This window comes from Hordeum vulgare, chromosome 2H (genome assembly GCF_904849725.1).
Source record: "Hordeum vulgare subsp. vulgare chromosome 2H, MorexV3_pseudomolecules_assembly, whole genome shotgun sequence".
Lineage (NCBI taxonomy): Eukaryota > Viridiplantae > Streptophyta > Magnoliopsida > Poales > Poaceae > Hordeum > Hordeum vulgare.
This window is the reverse complement of record NC_058519.1, coordinates 148,696,165-148,712,704: the sequence shown is the minus strand read 5'-3', so window position 1 is coordinate 148,712,704 and position 16,540 is coordinate 148,696,165. Positions and strand designations below refer to the sequence as shown.

The following is a 16,540-nucleotide window of genomic DNA, read 5'->3' as shown; positions in this document are numbered from 1 at the left end:
CCCGACGCTTGCCCGAAGCTTTACACCACAATGATTGAGCTGCAAGGCACCACCAAGCTTCTAGGACGCCAAAGCATCCACGAAGAACATTCTCTAGGATACCAAGTACCAAAGGGTAATAAGCTTCTCAACTTTTCACTTCCATGTATCACCGTGGAGAACTCAAATCGATGCAACTAATGCAATGGCAATAACACACGAAGTGGTCATGTCCCTCACACTCAAATCCCTCCACAACAACAAAAGCTATGGAGGAATATGAGATGAAGAACAAGGAGATCACAAAGAACTTCAAGATCGAGATCCAAGGGGTTCCCCTTACATAAAGGACAAAGTGATTGGTGGAGATGTGGATCTAGATCTCCTCTCTCTTTTCCCTCAAGAACTAGCAAGAATCATTGGAGTGATTGAGAGTTAGCAAGCTCGAAGAAGGTCAACTATGGGGAAAGAACACGAGCTCAACGGATAGGAAAGCATTGGGGAAGAATACCCCCTTTTATAGGCCTCCTCAAATTGAACCAGTATGCACCGAGTCAGTGCACAAGCGATAGTACCGCTCAGGCGAGCGGTACTTCTTTTGGAACGGAAGTTTCAAGGAAAACCGTGCAACATTAAATATGCAAATGGTAAATGCAATGTTAAATAGATGTGAAACCTTTATGAATGAAGAATCGACAAAAAATTCCAACATCGAAAATATCATAGAAGGTGCATATGGACTCCATTTTCAATGAATCGAGCTCGTCATGAAGATGACCATAATCTCTAATACTCACAAAGGGAAACACCAACGAAGAACCAAGTAATAGGGTGCAAATATGCAAATGGTTTGAGCTCTGAATGAACGATATGATAAATCTACTCACTTGAGAGCCCCCATTGACAGTACGACAATCTATCCTAAAATAGAAAAACCTATCAAGGGCAAATCTATACCTTGCACCTAGTCCTCTTGAGCTAGATGTTGATGATATTGGCTTCCTCAAGATGGACCACCTTTCTTGATTGCGTTGGTTTGATGAAGACTAGTTGATTGATCCCCCATACTCACTAGGGGTGAGCCACTCTTCAACACATCTTCACACCACAATGGACGGCAAGCTTCAAGCATAATATCTTTGTGATGCTCCACTTGAACTTGCACACCGCAATCTTGATGACGATCACCACTTGATGTCATCCTTCATAGGTTGAATGAGATCTTCCTCTTGACACAAACCCATGGAAACACACCTAACCCCACACAGAACTCTCACGAAGGCCATGGTTTAGTACACAAAAGCGTTATGGACAATGCTTACCATACCATGGGAATATGGGATCACTCGACCCCTCTCGGTACATCTTGTACAATTTATGTGTTGATCATTACTCTTTGTCTTAGTCTTGATAAACCTTGTGTCTTTATGACCATTCTTTGGATAATGCCTTGAATACCACCTTGGTCATCATATAAACTCCTTGAAACCAATACATGGACTTCAATAAGTGCATATGGACAAATCCTTCGAATATAACTTAAGGCAACCATTAGTCCTTAGGGATTGTTATCAGTTACCAAAACCACATACGGAGAAATATACTCTAAAACATGTGACTATGAGGAGTGCACCAGAGACAACGACAAACAAGGCAAGTTCCACTTAATCGCATCACCTAGATTTTACTTTCGTTGTAGTTTTTCCATGATAGGTGTGTGAGTTAGGATGCTAAATTTCGTACAACCCACTAGTTGACAACTTAGGGCGACTACTTCCCAAAAGTCTTGTCTTGATGTACCTTGTTACTTCACACGTGAAGTTTAGTAGCATAAGGGTGTGATAGGGAATCACGAGTAAAGTACACAAACCTGTGCAGAGTATATAAAACTGATCATGATTTGTCGTGTCCCCGCTTACGAACAACTTTGAGCAACTCATGTGAGAATTGTTAGTTGATCTCAATCACCCCTTCCTTTAAAAGCGATGGGTTGAACCAACGGGGAGTTGTGGCTCTATTCCTCAGAGGACTGGGAGTGAACCAAGGTCTCTAAGGGAAGCTTGGGACCGAAATGTGAGGCAAAGGTCTAGTTGGAGTGTCACAGTTGTTGGCAGCACAGGCTCAGTTGATCTAACTATGACGCAGAACCTTGGCAACAACAACAACCCTCCACCACCACCACCTCCACCTCCACCCCCTCGTGAAGACCCACTCACCCATTTCCTGAGGCTACGATCACCAACCTTCACCACTTTGCGTGAACCCATTATGTCCGATCACTGGCTCTGGACGATCAACAGGTGTTTGGTGACTCTTGGATGCACTAATGCCGAGAGTGTGAGATTTGTTAATCACCTGCTTGAAGGACCATCAACTTCCTGGTGGGACAACTATCTAGTCACCCATCCAATTGGAGAAGTGACATGGCTGTCGTTCGAGGATGCTTTTTGTACAACTCATGTCTCAACAGGAGCCTTGAGTATGAAGAAGAGGGAGTTCAAGAACTTATGTCAAGGGAGTTGAAGCATCACATGTTACGTGAAGGATTTCAACTACCTTGCACGCTATGCACCTGATGACGTTAAGACTAATGCTGCATGCAAAGAGAGAGGTTTGGAGGGATCCAATGACGAGATTGATTTACAATTGGCCACTGCTCATGCACCAACTTAGCAAGCTATGGTTGTCATGTCAATCATCACCGAGGATAAGAAATAACTGATTGAGAACTGCAAAATAAAGTATGGGCATCACAAGAGTTAGACACCACCGCCCCGGAAGCCACGTTATAAGGGAAACCACAACCATGGAAGCCAGAAGTTTGGAACAACTATGAACCACAACACCCACAAGCCACACCATAGCGTTGGAGGGCGAAGCCACAATGTTGCAGCCAAGCCAAACCACTTTGTCAAGGAGCACTACTGCGGTAAGGAAAACCATGGACATGGATAATCTGGAAACCACAACCGCCACAATGCAGCAAAGAAGGATATAAGTCAGGTGAAGTGTTATCATTGCAAGCAGATGGGACACTATGCCAGTGACTGCGCCATGAAGAAGGAAGATTTGATGACAAAGGAAAACCCATTCTAAAAGGCATAAGTCAATCATATGAGCAACGAGGAGGTCAGTGACGAACCAGATGTTGTCATGGGTAAGTTTGAACTCAACACTAATTCAACACTTGTCTTGTTCGATTCTGGGGCATCTCACTCATCCATATTAAGGGCCTTCTTGAAAATTACAACCTAAGAATAGAAACCCTAAGCAGACCCTTCAAGGCCAGTTCATTTGGGGGTGAGATGATCTCAAGCCTAGGTTGTGCCTAGACCCCACTAAATATCGGGAAGCACACTTTTACCACACATCTAATAGTACTGGACGCCCAATGTATTGACATCATCCTGGGCATGAACTAGATGACCACACACCCGGGAGTCATAGACCGTGCCAGAAAAACCATTAGACTTTCCACCCATGATGGAACGAAGATCAAATTTATCTCCGACTCAAAGATGAGAGGAGCTAAGCTCAGTTCTCTTAAGGGGTTAGCATCAAGGATGTAAGGGTAGTCGAAGAGTTTCTGGATGTTTTTCCCAAGGAATTCTCGGGCATGCCACCCGAGCAAGATTTGGAATTTCTGATAGGCTTGGTTCTAGGAACTAGACCCATAGCCAAAAGACCTTAGAAGATGGCAGTTGATGAGCTGGCTAAGATGAAGAAGCAGCTCAGGGAACAATTGGAGAAGGGTTTTCTAAGATCCATTTTCTCACCTTGGGGAGCACCTATTTTGTTCATGGCTAAGAAGGGTGGAACATTTAGGATGTGTGTTGATTACCGAGACTTGAACTAAGTTACTATCAATAACAAGTACCCAATTCCCCGCATCAACAAAGATTGACTTGTGGTCTAGTTATTTCCAACTCAAGATTCTAGAAGCAAACATACCTAAGACGGCTTTCACCACCAGGTGCGGATTGTGCGAGTAAACGGTCAAGTCCTTCGGATTGGCGAATGCCCGTGCATACTTCATGAACATGATGAACAAGGTATTCATGGAGTACTTCGATAAGTTTGTGGTCGTATTTATCGATGACATTCTGATCTACTCGAGGAATGAAGAGGAGCATGCACAACATCTGAGGATGTTTTGCAGAAGTTGAGGGAGGACCAATTGAACGCCAAGTTCAACAAGTGCTAGTTTTGGCTGAAGGAGGTAGGTTTTCTAACTCATGTGATATCTGGGGAAGTCTTAGGAGTGGATCCATACAAAATGTCAGCGATAACTGATTGGGTAGCTCTTAAGAATGTGAGCGAGATCCACAACTTCCTCGGGATGGCTGGGTATTACTGTAAATTCATTGCGAATTTCTCATGGATAGCCAAACCCATGACCGACATGCTTAAGAATGAGAAGAAGTTTAATTGGACGAAATCTTGGAAGGAAAGTTTCAAGGAGTTGTAGAAGAGGTTGGTCACCACACCTATTCTTTGTCTACCTAACATCAAGAAGCGTTTCCAGATCTTCTGTGATGCTTTGCATGAGGGACTCCGATGCATTCTAATGCAGGAAGGACCAGTTGTGGCTTATGCCTTGAGACAACTGAAGAAGCACGGAGTAAATTACTCGACCCATGATATGGAACTGGCATTGATAGTGCATGTGTTGAAACAATGGAGATAGTACCTTCTAGGGAAGACTCATGACATATTCACCGACCACAAGAGCTTGAAGTACATCTTCACACAGAAGGACTTAAACATGAGAGATGGAAGATGGTTGGAGTTACTCGAGGATTACACCATAAAGCTACAATACCACCCTGACAAGGCAAACGTGGTCGCTGACGTGCTTAGCCGCAAAGTCTACATCAATAGCTTGACAACTGGACAGTTGCCTCTGAAATTGTGCGATGCATTAAGGGAGCTAAAGCTAGAGGTCATTCCTGAAGGGTATGTGGCGAACCTTGAGGTTCATCCAATGCTAATAGAAAGGAGAAGGGAAGGCTAGAAAGAAGACCCTGACATCAAGAAGATAAGGGGCATCCTTAGAGAAAAGGCAGAAGGATTCCGCGAAGCTGACGGGGGAGTCATTTGGTACGAGGAGCCAGTTTATGTGTCCAAGATAAGGAAACTAGTCATGCAAGAAGCTCATCACTCATCCTATTCCATACACTCTGGAAGCACCAAGATGTACATGGATATGAATGAGAGATTCTCGTGGTACGGAATGAAGAGGGAAATTGCAGAACATGTTGCGCTTTGTGACCTATGCAACAGAGTCATGGCTGAGACACAGAAACCGGCGGGACTTTTGCAACCATTGCCACCTCCAGAATGGAAGTGGGATCGCATTGGAATATATTTCGTCATCGGGTTTCTGAGGACACAATGAGGTTAGGACTCGATATTGGTATTGGTGGACTACTTCACTAAAGTGGCACACTTCATACATGTAAAGACCACCTACACGAGTGCCTAATTAGCGAAGATCTATATGGAAAAGATAGTAAGACACCACACAACTCCCCGGGAAACTATATCAGACAAAGGAACCCAATTCACATCAAAGTTTTGGGAATAGCTGCACGAATCATTAGAAACCTGATTGGAATTCAGCACAACCTTTCACATGTAGACCGATAGTGAGACTAAAATATTGAACTAAGTGCTCGAGGACATGTTGAAAGCTTGTGCTCTAGACTATGTCTCTAGTTGGGACGACAAACTACCCTCCACGGATTTATCTTACAACAAAAACTGCCAAGCCAACATTGAGACGACACCCTTTGAGGCACTATACGGGAGAAACTGTAGAACCCTGCTGCTCTGGAATGGAGTGGGAGACCAATGTTTGTTTGGACCAGACATTATCCAGAACATTGAAGAGAAAGTAAGACTGATTAAGGACCGTCTTAAGATAGCACAGTCCAGGCACAAGAGTTAAGTTGATGCTAAGAGGAAATAAGTAAGCTATGAGGTCGGTGATAGGGTGTACCCGAGAGTCTCACCACTATGTGGAGTGAGACATTTTGGCATCAAAGGAAAGTTGGCACCCAGACTTGTAGGACCATACAAGGTACTTGCCCGAAGCGGTGAGATTGCCTACCGACTAGAACTACCAATAGAGTTATCAACCATGCATGATGTGCTCCACGTCTCACAACTCAAGAAGTGTCTCCCATACATGACACGATGGAGACCCAATTGAAGGACACGATACCCCTGGCAGAAATCCAGCTAGGAAATGACCTCACGTATGAGGAAAAACCCATTAGGGTCTTGGAAACTACTAAAAGAAACACTTGAACCAAGACAATCCGATTTTGCAAGGTGCTATGGGATCACCACATGGAAGAACAAGCTACTTGGGAATGCCAAGACGAACTCAATAAGAACCATCTACACCTATTTCCTAGCCACGCCGAATCTCGGGGACGAGATTCCTCTTAAGGGGGTTAGTCTGTCACAACCCAAATTTTCCCTAAATTTTGGTTCACAAACTACAAGCATATGCCTCCATATTTTGTCTTTGCATATTTGGTTTTTAGGCCAAAAAGGCCAACATTGAGTTCAAACCACCATTTCAATTCAAATGAAAGCCATGTAGGCCTCAAAAATCGTTTTTAGAAAAGATGCATTAGGCCAGGAAAGAAATTTCCTAAGATTATATATATGCCCTATTTTGTTTTGAGTGGACCATGGTTTGAAAGTAGTTTATTTTGGGCAAATAAACTATAAGTAAAATTAGGGAAATTAAATACAAAATAGAAAAACAGAATATGCAATTCAAATATTCAAAATAGCCCACTAGGAGGATTGATATTTTGGTGAGCAAAACACTTGGACAAATGTTCATTAATTTAGAAATATTCTCAATGAAATTTACAAAACTGTTTCCTTTTTGAAGAAAATTAAATTCTATTTTTAATTGAAAATATAGAGGAGAAAGAAAAACAGAAAAAGCTGGAAAAGAGCCACCAACCCAGCCAAGCGAGCCAGCCAGGTCGAAGCCGAGCAAGCCAGCCCAGCCGGGCTAGCGTGCACTCTCTCTCTCTCTCTCCTCTCACTAACACCCCAATCCTGCATGTCATCTCAAACCTCTACGAGCACCTTCGACCCTGCCTATAAAATCCCTCTCACCCCTCGCCTGATTCCCGCACTTGACTTAGCCCCACCGCCGCCAAGCTGATCGAGCCAAAGCTCCAATCACAAGCAGCGTCCATGAGCTCCGACGAGCTATTCTGGTCGCCCAGTGAGCCTGAGTCGACCATTTGGTCACCGCCAGAATCGTCGTAGCTCTCTCTCTCTCTCTCCCAACCCTTTGTTTTCCCAGGAACACCCCAAGTCGAGCTCCTCAACTCAAAACCAAGAGGCCCAACGGTGTACGCATCTTCGGTGAGCCGCCCGTGTCATCTTTGCTTCCCTCGAGCTCCACCGTGACCACCAACGGGAACGTCACATCGAGTTGAACCTCATTGCGCCTTCCCCGAGATCCGGCGACCACTGGAACCCCCATTCACACCGAAACCGAGGCGCTCACGCCATAGTCCCTTTCGTATCTAGCGACTCACGTCGCCCGGTGAGCCCCAAACCCCGTCATCCGTTTGATCTCACGTAGACGTCATGTATCAGATCACTTAAATGGCCGAACCAATTTCTTCTAAGCCTCCGGCGTCCGCTGTTTAGCACTAGAAACGAACAATATTCATCCAATAGGTCAGCACCACATGTCACTCCCTGCCCATCACTTGAAAATTAGATAGAATGACAATTTAAAAGAAGAACACATTTTGTAGAAAAGGCCGTAGAAATTGGAATCATCATAACTAATTATCCAGAGGTCCAAATTGAGTGACTCCTTTTGCAAATGATACCTTATGAAATGTAGATTCGGAATAGTTTTAGAAAATAAAATTTTAACTTTTAAAATTTTAAATTCAAACACATTCATTCAAACACTAAATAGGTAACAACTTTTAAACTACAAATCCAATTGAGTTGATTCTTTTGAAAACTGAATTAATAATTTGTAATTCAAACTAGTCCACTTACTTTAAATTTATAAAATTTATTAAGATGGTTTCTCAAAAGAAACTTTTGAACCCTAGATTAATATATTTTTGAATTCTTTTAATAAAATAATATTTATAAATAAACTATAAACAATTCAAGTTAGTGTTAGATCAAATTTTAACGTGTTGGGAGATGTCCAAATTATTTTGGAAGTCATTTGAACATTATTTGAAACTGAAATGAAATCAAATAGGCAATCCAAATCATTTGAATTTAAATCCATTATAAATGAATTAAGTTGAAATCATTTAATAAAACATTATGATTGAATTATTTTCAAAATAATGTGCAAATTAAACTTATTCACTTATTTTCAAATTTAATTGAGGTCACGTTATTTTGAAATGAATGCAAGTCAAAGAAAAGTCAAATACTTTCAAATGAATTCAATGCAAATCATTTTAAAATGAAATCTTCATTCAATTTAAGTTCACATTAAATTAGACTTTTTATTCAAAGTAGCTCAAGCAAAGTTTGACAATTTAAAATATTGTTTGAATGAAATCAAATATAGTTAAGGTCAAGTAAGATTCAAACTCATTTCAAACTTGGAAACTACTTGGAGCTGACCAATGCAACTCATTTTTCAAATGTGCTAAACTAGGTTGATGTGACTAATTTAATTGTTTAGGCAAGGCAAAGCACAAATTGAAAACACAATTGACCAAAAACCAAACCACAAACCCAACACTTGTTTTTCGTGAAAGTTTTCGTGTATTTGCATTCATGAAAGTTTTCCCTTTGCATGAATTATCTTCTTATGATTGCTATGTGTCATTGTGTGTTGACATTAGATTACGAGTAGTGTAACCCGTGTGACAGTGTGGAGTTCACCAGGGACAATAACAACCAAAGCAAGTTCCACTTGGTCATATCACCCAATATTTTACTTGCATTGTAGTTTTGCCATGATAAGTGTGTGAGTTAGGATGCTAAATTATGTACAACTGAGTACTTGACAACTTATGTCCAAACTTACCCTAACCTTGTAACCATCGAGTAGTTGCTTAGCTGCTATGACGTGGATTGGGAAACATCGATTATTATTCCACGATACACTCGCACGGTTGACTACTTAACTACTACTACTTTAATAATGAATCGATCTGGATGGACTTGCTTTGATTGGGTCATCAGAGTGTAGTTATTGGTGGGGAATGCCATCCAGGTATAAAAGGGATTGTACGAGTTCAAAAGTTGAGTAGCTTGCATGTGTGACCGTGAGACAATATGGTCTCTGTCTTGACCAAGTAGGTTGTGGGAACCCTCCTGCTGGAGACCAACAAATGTAGGTGTGTATGTTAGACTTGGTATGTCATTTATGAGAGGGCGACTACTTCCCAAAAGTCTTGTCTTGATCTACCTTGCTACTTCACTAGTGAAGTTTAGTGGCATAAGGGTGTGATCGGGAATCACGGGTAAAGTACAAAAACCTGTGCAAAGTGTATAAAACCGATCATGATTAGTCGTGTCCTCGGTAACGGACAACTTTGAGCACTCATTTGAGAATTGTCAGTTGATCTCAATCACCTCTTCATTTAAAATCAATTGGTTGAATCAATGTGGAGTTGTGGCACTATTCCTCGGAGGACTAGGAGTGAACGAGGGTCTTTGGAGGGAAGCTTGTGACCGAAGTGTGAGGCGGAGGTCCACACGCTCAATCTGCATTGGACTACCGTGTGATACGACATGTCCACGTCTACCATGTGATACGATATGACCAACTTTTAGAGTAGACAAGTATATTATAAACTATAGGGCAAAACTATGTTTTCGGCAAAGAGCCTTGAACCCCACCAGCCAAAGAGCATGTAGGTGATCATGTTTCCATTAACTGTGGACTTGCCAATATATTCAATCTATTGACCCTAGTGGTTGCAAGGAGTGACTTTCATAGGGTTTGGTTCCTCCACTCGACATGCTTCCCCGTGGCATTGATGGATCTTACCAAGACATCTATCGTAGATTTGCTTTCGTTTCTCCTTGTTATGAACTTTGTTTGCTTATTGTAGGACTATGTATTTGACTAGCCTATGGCTAGAGTTTGTAAGACTGTTTGCTTTCTAGATGATGCGATGTAATAAAAGACGCATTTGTGTATGATACAACATGGTTACCGTGTATGCCAACGATTAGATCCAGGGGTTGGCATAGAGACACATGGAGACCGTATGCCGAAAAAGGTAGGTTGTTACACCCTTGCTCCATTCCTCTCTCTCTTTCATCTCCCTTACTTGTGGTTCTTCTCTATCCTCTATGGAGCATCGTCGCCGTGTAGCTTGCTCCGACTTCTCTCCGCATGTATGTGCATGGGAGATGAATGAGGAGAAGAGTGGGGATAAGTGTGTGGGGAGAGAGGTCGGGGTGTGGATTAGGAAGTCAACGCCAGATTTGCTAGTCTTTCCTTTGTTTGGTTCGACTGTCTACGTAGTGTGCTTTTAGATGCATGCGGTTCAATGACCAATGTTGAAATCGATGCCAGATTTTAACAATTGAGTATATTACATGACACTTGGATTAGGCAGATTTTTTTAGTGTGCACACCCTTCATTTAATTCATGGGTCCGTCACTGAGCGTATATACATGTTTGTGAGTGTCTCCATCTGTATTATATGTTTTTTAAAAACTATTATTTCTCAATGAAACCACATCCATTGATAATTATAAGGTAAGCATGGCAAATTATATAACTAACATCACCCGAAAATGCCAAATGGAGACCGTGCTCCACGAAGGCCTTAATTTGGAAACTTTAAAATTCAAACTCTTCTTTTAAAAAATTCTGAAAAATATATGTGTAACTAGATTCATGATGTACATGTGTGTAAATTTCAGGTCGAAACAAGTTAAAATGTGAGGTACAAAAAAAAACAAATTTGGGCTTTTAGCATATGTATTGTTCATCTTTAAATATCATGCTTTTTTGGGGGCAGCTCGAAATTCAAGGTATCTCATAATAAAATTGTACACACATACACATCGCATTCTTGTATACATGTTTATTTTTTTCATAACTTTTAAAACATAAATTTTGAATTTTGTTATTGTCAAAATTAAGGTCTTCATGATGCTCTGTCTCCAAATGCCCTACTCGACATCACCTACCTATATGATTAGCGGTGGATGAGGGTGAAGCTCATGTATGAGTTATTTTGTCCAATTATCCGGTTTCTTTAAACTGCTTACAAATTTTCAACGTGTTGGAAAATGAAGATGAACCCGGGTGCTCCTATCTAGGAGTACTATAGCTTTGAGCAACTTTCCATGGACATGAACGGAGCACCCCGCACCATCATGGCCCAAGTGAGTTCGCCGGGGGAGCATAGCGTTTAGCAGGGTTTGATCATCAATGGGGAGGCAAAACAAAGGGGCCGCTCTCGAACCATTTCGTTTTCTTCTCCGAAGTCAAAAAAGAGAGTCAGATTTGCGATGTCAAGGAGGAAAGCAAGAAAAACAAGAACCCCAGTAAATATTCAATTTTCTTGTTCAGTTTGCGCCAAGATCGTGGTTCCTAATCAGCTGTCCCTTTTTCCGGTTAAAGAGCTTCTCGACATAGTTTCTTCCCCCAGAGCTTCTACATTCATATATACAGTACTTTTCTGCGAGCGGTCGTTTTCGCCCATGGGATTGAACAACATTTGGGTCCAAACCAAACATGCTTTCTTGGAAAATCGGGCTGCCTTTTCTGAAAGGAATAAAAAACGCAGAGACCGGCCTGCATTTTTCTACTGTAATTCCAGTTCCTTTTAGAGACGATTGCGGTCTAATTTGTTTACACCGAATAATTGTGGATTAGTATATCGGCATGGAAGTGAGGCTAATTTGACCGTGTCATGATGGAATTGTAGTCTCACCCGACTAACCAACGACAGTATCTAGGATCCTGTCACCCCTAGTACGTACAGTACCACGTAGCTGGCCCAGCCCAGCAGGTAGCTTAGTAAATCTCATCTCTCGTGTGGAGTTAAAAACGGCAAGTTTATCTGCGGCTTTCCCATTGATCTAATCTACAATCTACAACTAAAGCCTCATCATCCCCACCCCCTCCTCCTTGGCTCCTTCCCATCTCTCTCTCTCTCTCTGCCCACACACACCATGTGTGCCCACATTTCCCTAAATAGGCCGCTCGCTCCCGCGCCGATCCTCTCCTCCTCCCCGCCCCCCTGCCCCTCCTCACTCCCCATCCACTCCTCCTAGCAGCGCGAGCGCGAGCGCGCCGGCGAGCCAGCAGCTGCCTCCCGGGCGGCGCGGAGCGGGTGCTTTCTTGCGCTGCTTCCGAGGCCGGAGCGAGCCGGAGATAGCTAGGATGATGGGCGCCAGGGCAAACGCCAGCGCCAACGCGGCCGACTGCGGGGAGTACGCGGAGCTCGACCCCACCGGCCGGTACGGAAGGGTACGGCGCCACCCCCACCACCACCAACAACCTCCCTCCCCCTGCTCCCCTCCTCCTCCTGCGGCCGTTTCTCGATACGTTACCCTGCCATGCCAGATCGCTGATCCGTTTGCTCCATGCTTCTTGCAGTATAACGACGTCCTCGGCAAGGGCGCGTCCAAGACCGTGTAAGATCCGCCGTCCTCTGCTCGCTCGCTCGCTGCTTGCTGTCGCTTCTTTCTTGTCCGCCTCGCGCCGCCCGAGCTGACTGCTGACGACGAGCGCCTGGTCTGGTTTCAGGTACCGGGCGTTCGACGAGTACCAGGGGATGGAGGTGGCGTGGAACCAGGTGAAGCTCTACGATTTCCTCCAGTGCCCCGATGACCTGGAGCGCCTCTACTGCGAGATCCACCTCCTCAAGACGCTCAAGCACAAGAACATCATGAAGTTCTACACCTCCTGGGTCGACGTCTCCGCCCGCCACATCAACTTCATCACCGAGATGTTCACCTCCGGCACCCTCCGCCAGTAAGCCGCACCAATCTCATCTAACTCTCTTTAATGCTCAATAAAGTTGTATCCTTGTACGCTCAATCTAAAGGAAATCTCCTTTTTTTCTGCCCAATTCTAGAAAGAAAGTAGTAGTAGTACGTATCTTCTGTTCTGTATGCCTAATTGATTGCTTGTGATTTGCTGGTGATTAGGTACAGGCAGAAGCACAGGAAGGTGAATATATGGGCGGTCAAGGACTGGTGCCGGCAGATCCTCAGCGGCCTGCTGTACCTACACAGCCACAATCCACCCATCATCCACCGGGACCTCAAGTGTGACAACATCTTCGTCAATGGTAACCAGGGTGAGGTCAAGATCGGCGACCTCGGCCTGGCCGCCATCCTCCGCAAGTCCCATGCTGTTCACTGCGTAGGTAAGCTTCGGCCGATTAGCTACCTAGCATGGAAAAATGGTGTTTTACGGTCCCAAATGATGATGGTTCTGTGGAAATTTGATGAGATTGGCGTGTCCGATTGTTTGGGCAGGTACGCCGGAGTTCATGGCGCCGGAGGTGTATGCCGAGGAATACAACGAGCTGGTGGACATATACTCCTTCGGCATGTGCGTGCTTGAGATGGTCACCTTTGAGTACCCGTATAGCGAATGCACGCACCCGGTGCAGATCTACAAGAGAGTGATCTCTGTAAGGAGTGCCTCTTGGATATTTTTTTAGCCATTTGCAGCTCTTGTGATTCTGGTGTGTGGTTAGTTGGAAATTGTTTTACTGATGTCATCTAGTGGTTTGGTTGGTAGGGTACTATGCCTGAAGCTTTGTACAAGGTGAAAGATCCAATGGTGAGGCAATTTGTCGAGAAATGCCTGACCACTGCTTCCCAGAGGCTCACGGCAAGAGAGCTGCTCAATGACCCTTTCCTGCGCATTGATGGCATGGCTCTATGTCCTGGGGATGGGGATTACACCCTGTTGAACAATTACCTTCGGCAGCCCTACTTAAGTGATGCTTATAGTAATGGGTCCGTGATGAGCAATGGGTTCTCAGAAAGCATTGACGAAGGTGCACCAATGGAAGATAGATGGGAGTGTGAAGATGATGACACTAAAGCCGATGGCATTGATCTGTTCAACGGGCACGAAGATGAGCCTCTTGGCACTGTGGACATCGCAATCAAAGGGAGAAAAAGTGAGGATGGAGGAATCTTCCTCAGACTACGAATCACAGATGATGATGGTAACATGCAATATATGATGCCTAAACTCTTTGGTTGAATTCATTGTGTGAAAATGTTAATTCAGATAATTTGTGAAAACTAATTTCTCATATTTGCAGGTCGGGTACGCAACATCTATTTTCCGTTCGATGTTGAGGCTGATACTGCATTAAGTGTGGCAACTGAGATGATTGGTGAGCTGGATATAACTGACCATGAGGTTACTCGTATCGCTGAGATGATCGATGGCGAGCTTAGTGCATTGGTGCCAGATTGGATGGCTGGTCCAGGCATAGAGGAAGTTCCAGACGCTGCATACTGCCATAACTGTGGTTCCAATGTGTCATCATGTGGTTCGCTTTTTGACTACATGTCCTCGGCTTCCCGTGGTTGCCGATGTGCAGAATTGCATGGGAGGTTTGAAGAGATCACATTCCAAGCTGCCGATGAAGAGCAATCTGGTTTGCATGACTCAGGGGGCAGCTCTGATGATGGAGGAGCTCGAAAAGAGCAGCATGTCAAAGACAAGGAGCCCGTACGCCTGAATGGGTTTCCAAAGATGGGTAGAAGAGGTCTTTCTGACCGGCTTTGCTTCAGTTCTTTCCAGGAGCGATCGTGCCCAACCGATAACTATGAGAGCGATACCGATCATCAGTCGAAGGGGTTCGACATAAAGCATGAAGTGAAGATGGCCAAGTACAAAGCGCGGAAAATGGCACACTTGAAGAGAGCCATTCATCCATCACTGGACTTCGACAACTCCACCAATGGAGCAAGCAGGACGAAGCCTACACTGAGCAAGCTGGAGTCTTTCCATGTTGGTAAGCACCACAATTTCCGTGTACCGACCTGCCAGCGAAGCCCCGGCACAGCAATCAGCCCTGGCACAGCAAGGACCGATCAGCATCCAGGCATGAGTAACCAAGCGTGTCCGAGCCCGGGAGCCCAAAGGGCCCTGCGCACCGAGAGCAGCCCGGACTGCATGTTCACAGCCAGAAACTATTATACCGGAGCTCAGTTGCCACCGAACCTCCCAAGAACAAAATCTGTACCCCTAAGTGCGGTCGACGCCTAAGATGTTTTTCGCCGTGTAAATTCTACAGGGAACTGTACATTCCTTTCGTTCTTTATGTATGCAGTATGAAAGATAGTTGGTAGGCATGAGACTGAAATGTGGCTGCGGATTATGCCTGAGCTGTAAAACTCTCTTCTGCCTTGTGAATCTAGATCATACCAGTCTAGGCTGTTGAGTGTCTGATTGCGTGTGGTTTGGTAGCAGGGCCGCTTTGATGCTTGATCTCATTGATATTGTCTTTGAAAGAGCTATGATCTGTCGCTGTCCGACGGATATTTTGCCCAATATCTTGATAGATGCCAATGTCCTCGCTGCTAGTTAGTTATTCAGAAAGCAAAGATGGCTAAAGCAAAGTGCCTAAGCTATGAATCAGATCACCAAGATCAGGAGCTGGAAGAGGAGAGCTCAGTCCTATACTAATACAGCCTAGTACCACATTGACACCTATGAAATGGATACTCCAGAGTCCATCTTGCCCTAGTTGCAGTAGAATAAACAGTATAATCAATCAGAGATTGTATCAAAGGTGCCGACATGGTGCCTGATAATTCAGTTGCTAGATGCCAGCTCGATGGGCAAGCAGGAGCAGGACGAGGGTAGGTCCATCTCCATCACTCCACCAGTGCAGAGACTTATGGAGAAGACCTGTGCAGATCTCATTTGGGGGCTCCAGGACCAGGGGATCTCTCTCTTTCCGGAGGGCTCCATCTGAGTTATAGATAATTTTATGGTCTTGAAAAGCGGTGGTTAAAACACGAGTGAGTCCTGGTAAAGTGTCTCACAACAACTCTGTAAAGGCAGGAGGATGCTTGTATCATCCTATGGCTATATTTATTCAGATAGGCATCCCTTTTCGAGAAGAAAATTCAGATAGATAGGCATTATCATGCACCGAGGTTGGAGATGAAAAAGCAGCAGTAGTAAAGTACGGTAGCCTTTGATTCCCGTTGAATAATCCAGCTCAGGGCCCCAAAGCCCATTCATTAGGAGGGAATCATCAACTTGGTCTCTCGTGCAGTGCTGCCCAATTGTAAGATTATGTAGCAGTAAACTGGAGCAAGCTTCCAGCATGCCGTTTGGTTGGTCTGAGAAATGCAATGCACACACTAGCCTAACTTTCTTTTTGTGGCAACCAATCAGCTTCTAGCTAAGTGGCAAGAGCATGCATAGTAAGTAGGCCATGGAAAAGGCTATGTGAAGTTATCCAGAAATGTGGATGAGGAGGTTGCTTTTCTGGGAAGAACCAGAGAGATGGAAGTGAAGAGCCTACTGTCTATCATGCTCTAGACTTGCATTGTCCACAGCATCATCAC

The 16,540-nt window shown here is 44.3% G+C and overlaps 1 protein-coding gene across 1 annotated transcript; it reads left to right on the top strand.

Moving 5' to 3' along the window:
* Positions 1 to 12,073: 12,073 nt before the first annotated feature.
* Positions 12,074 to 15,407, top strand: LOC123425610 (probable serine/threonine-protein kinase WNK1). Its single transcript, XM_045109304.1, has 7 exons — positions 12,074 to 12,452; positions 12,582 to 12,619; positions 12,732 to 12,959; positions 13,136 to 13,356; positions 13,469 to 13,626; positions 13,737 to 14,172; positions 14,272 to 15,407. The coding sequence occupies exons 1-7, from the start codon at positions 12,366 to 12,368 to the stop codon at positions 15,225 to 15,227; spliced, it is 2,124 nt and encodes a 707-aa protein (XP_044965239.1). The 5' UTR covers positions 12,074 to 12,365; the 3' UTR covers positions 15,228 to 15,407.
* Positions 15,408 to 16,540: the final 1,133 nt, after the last annotated feature.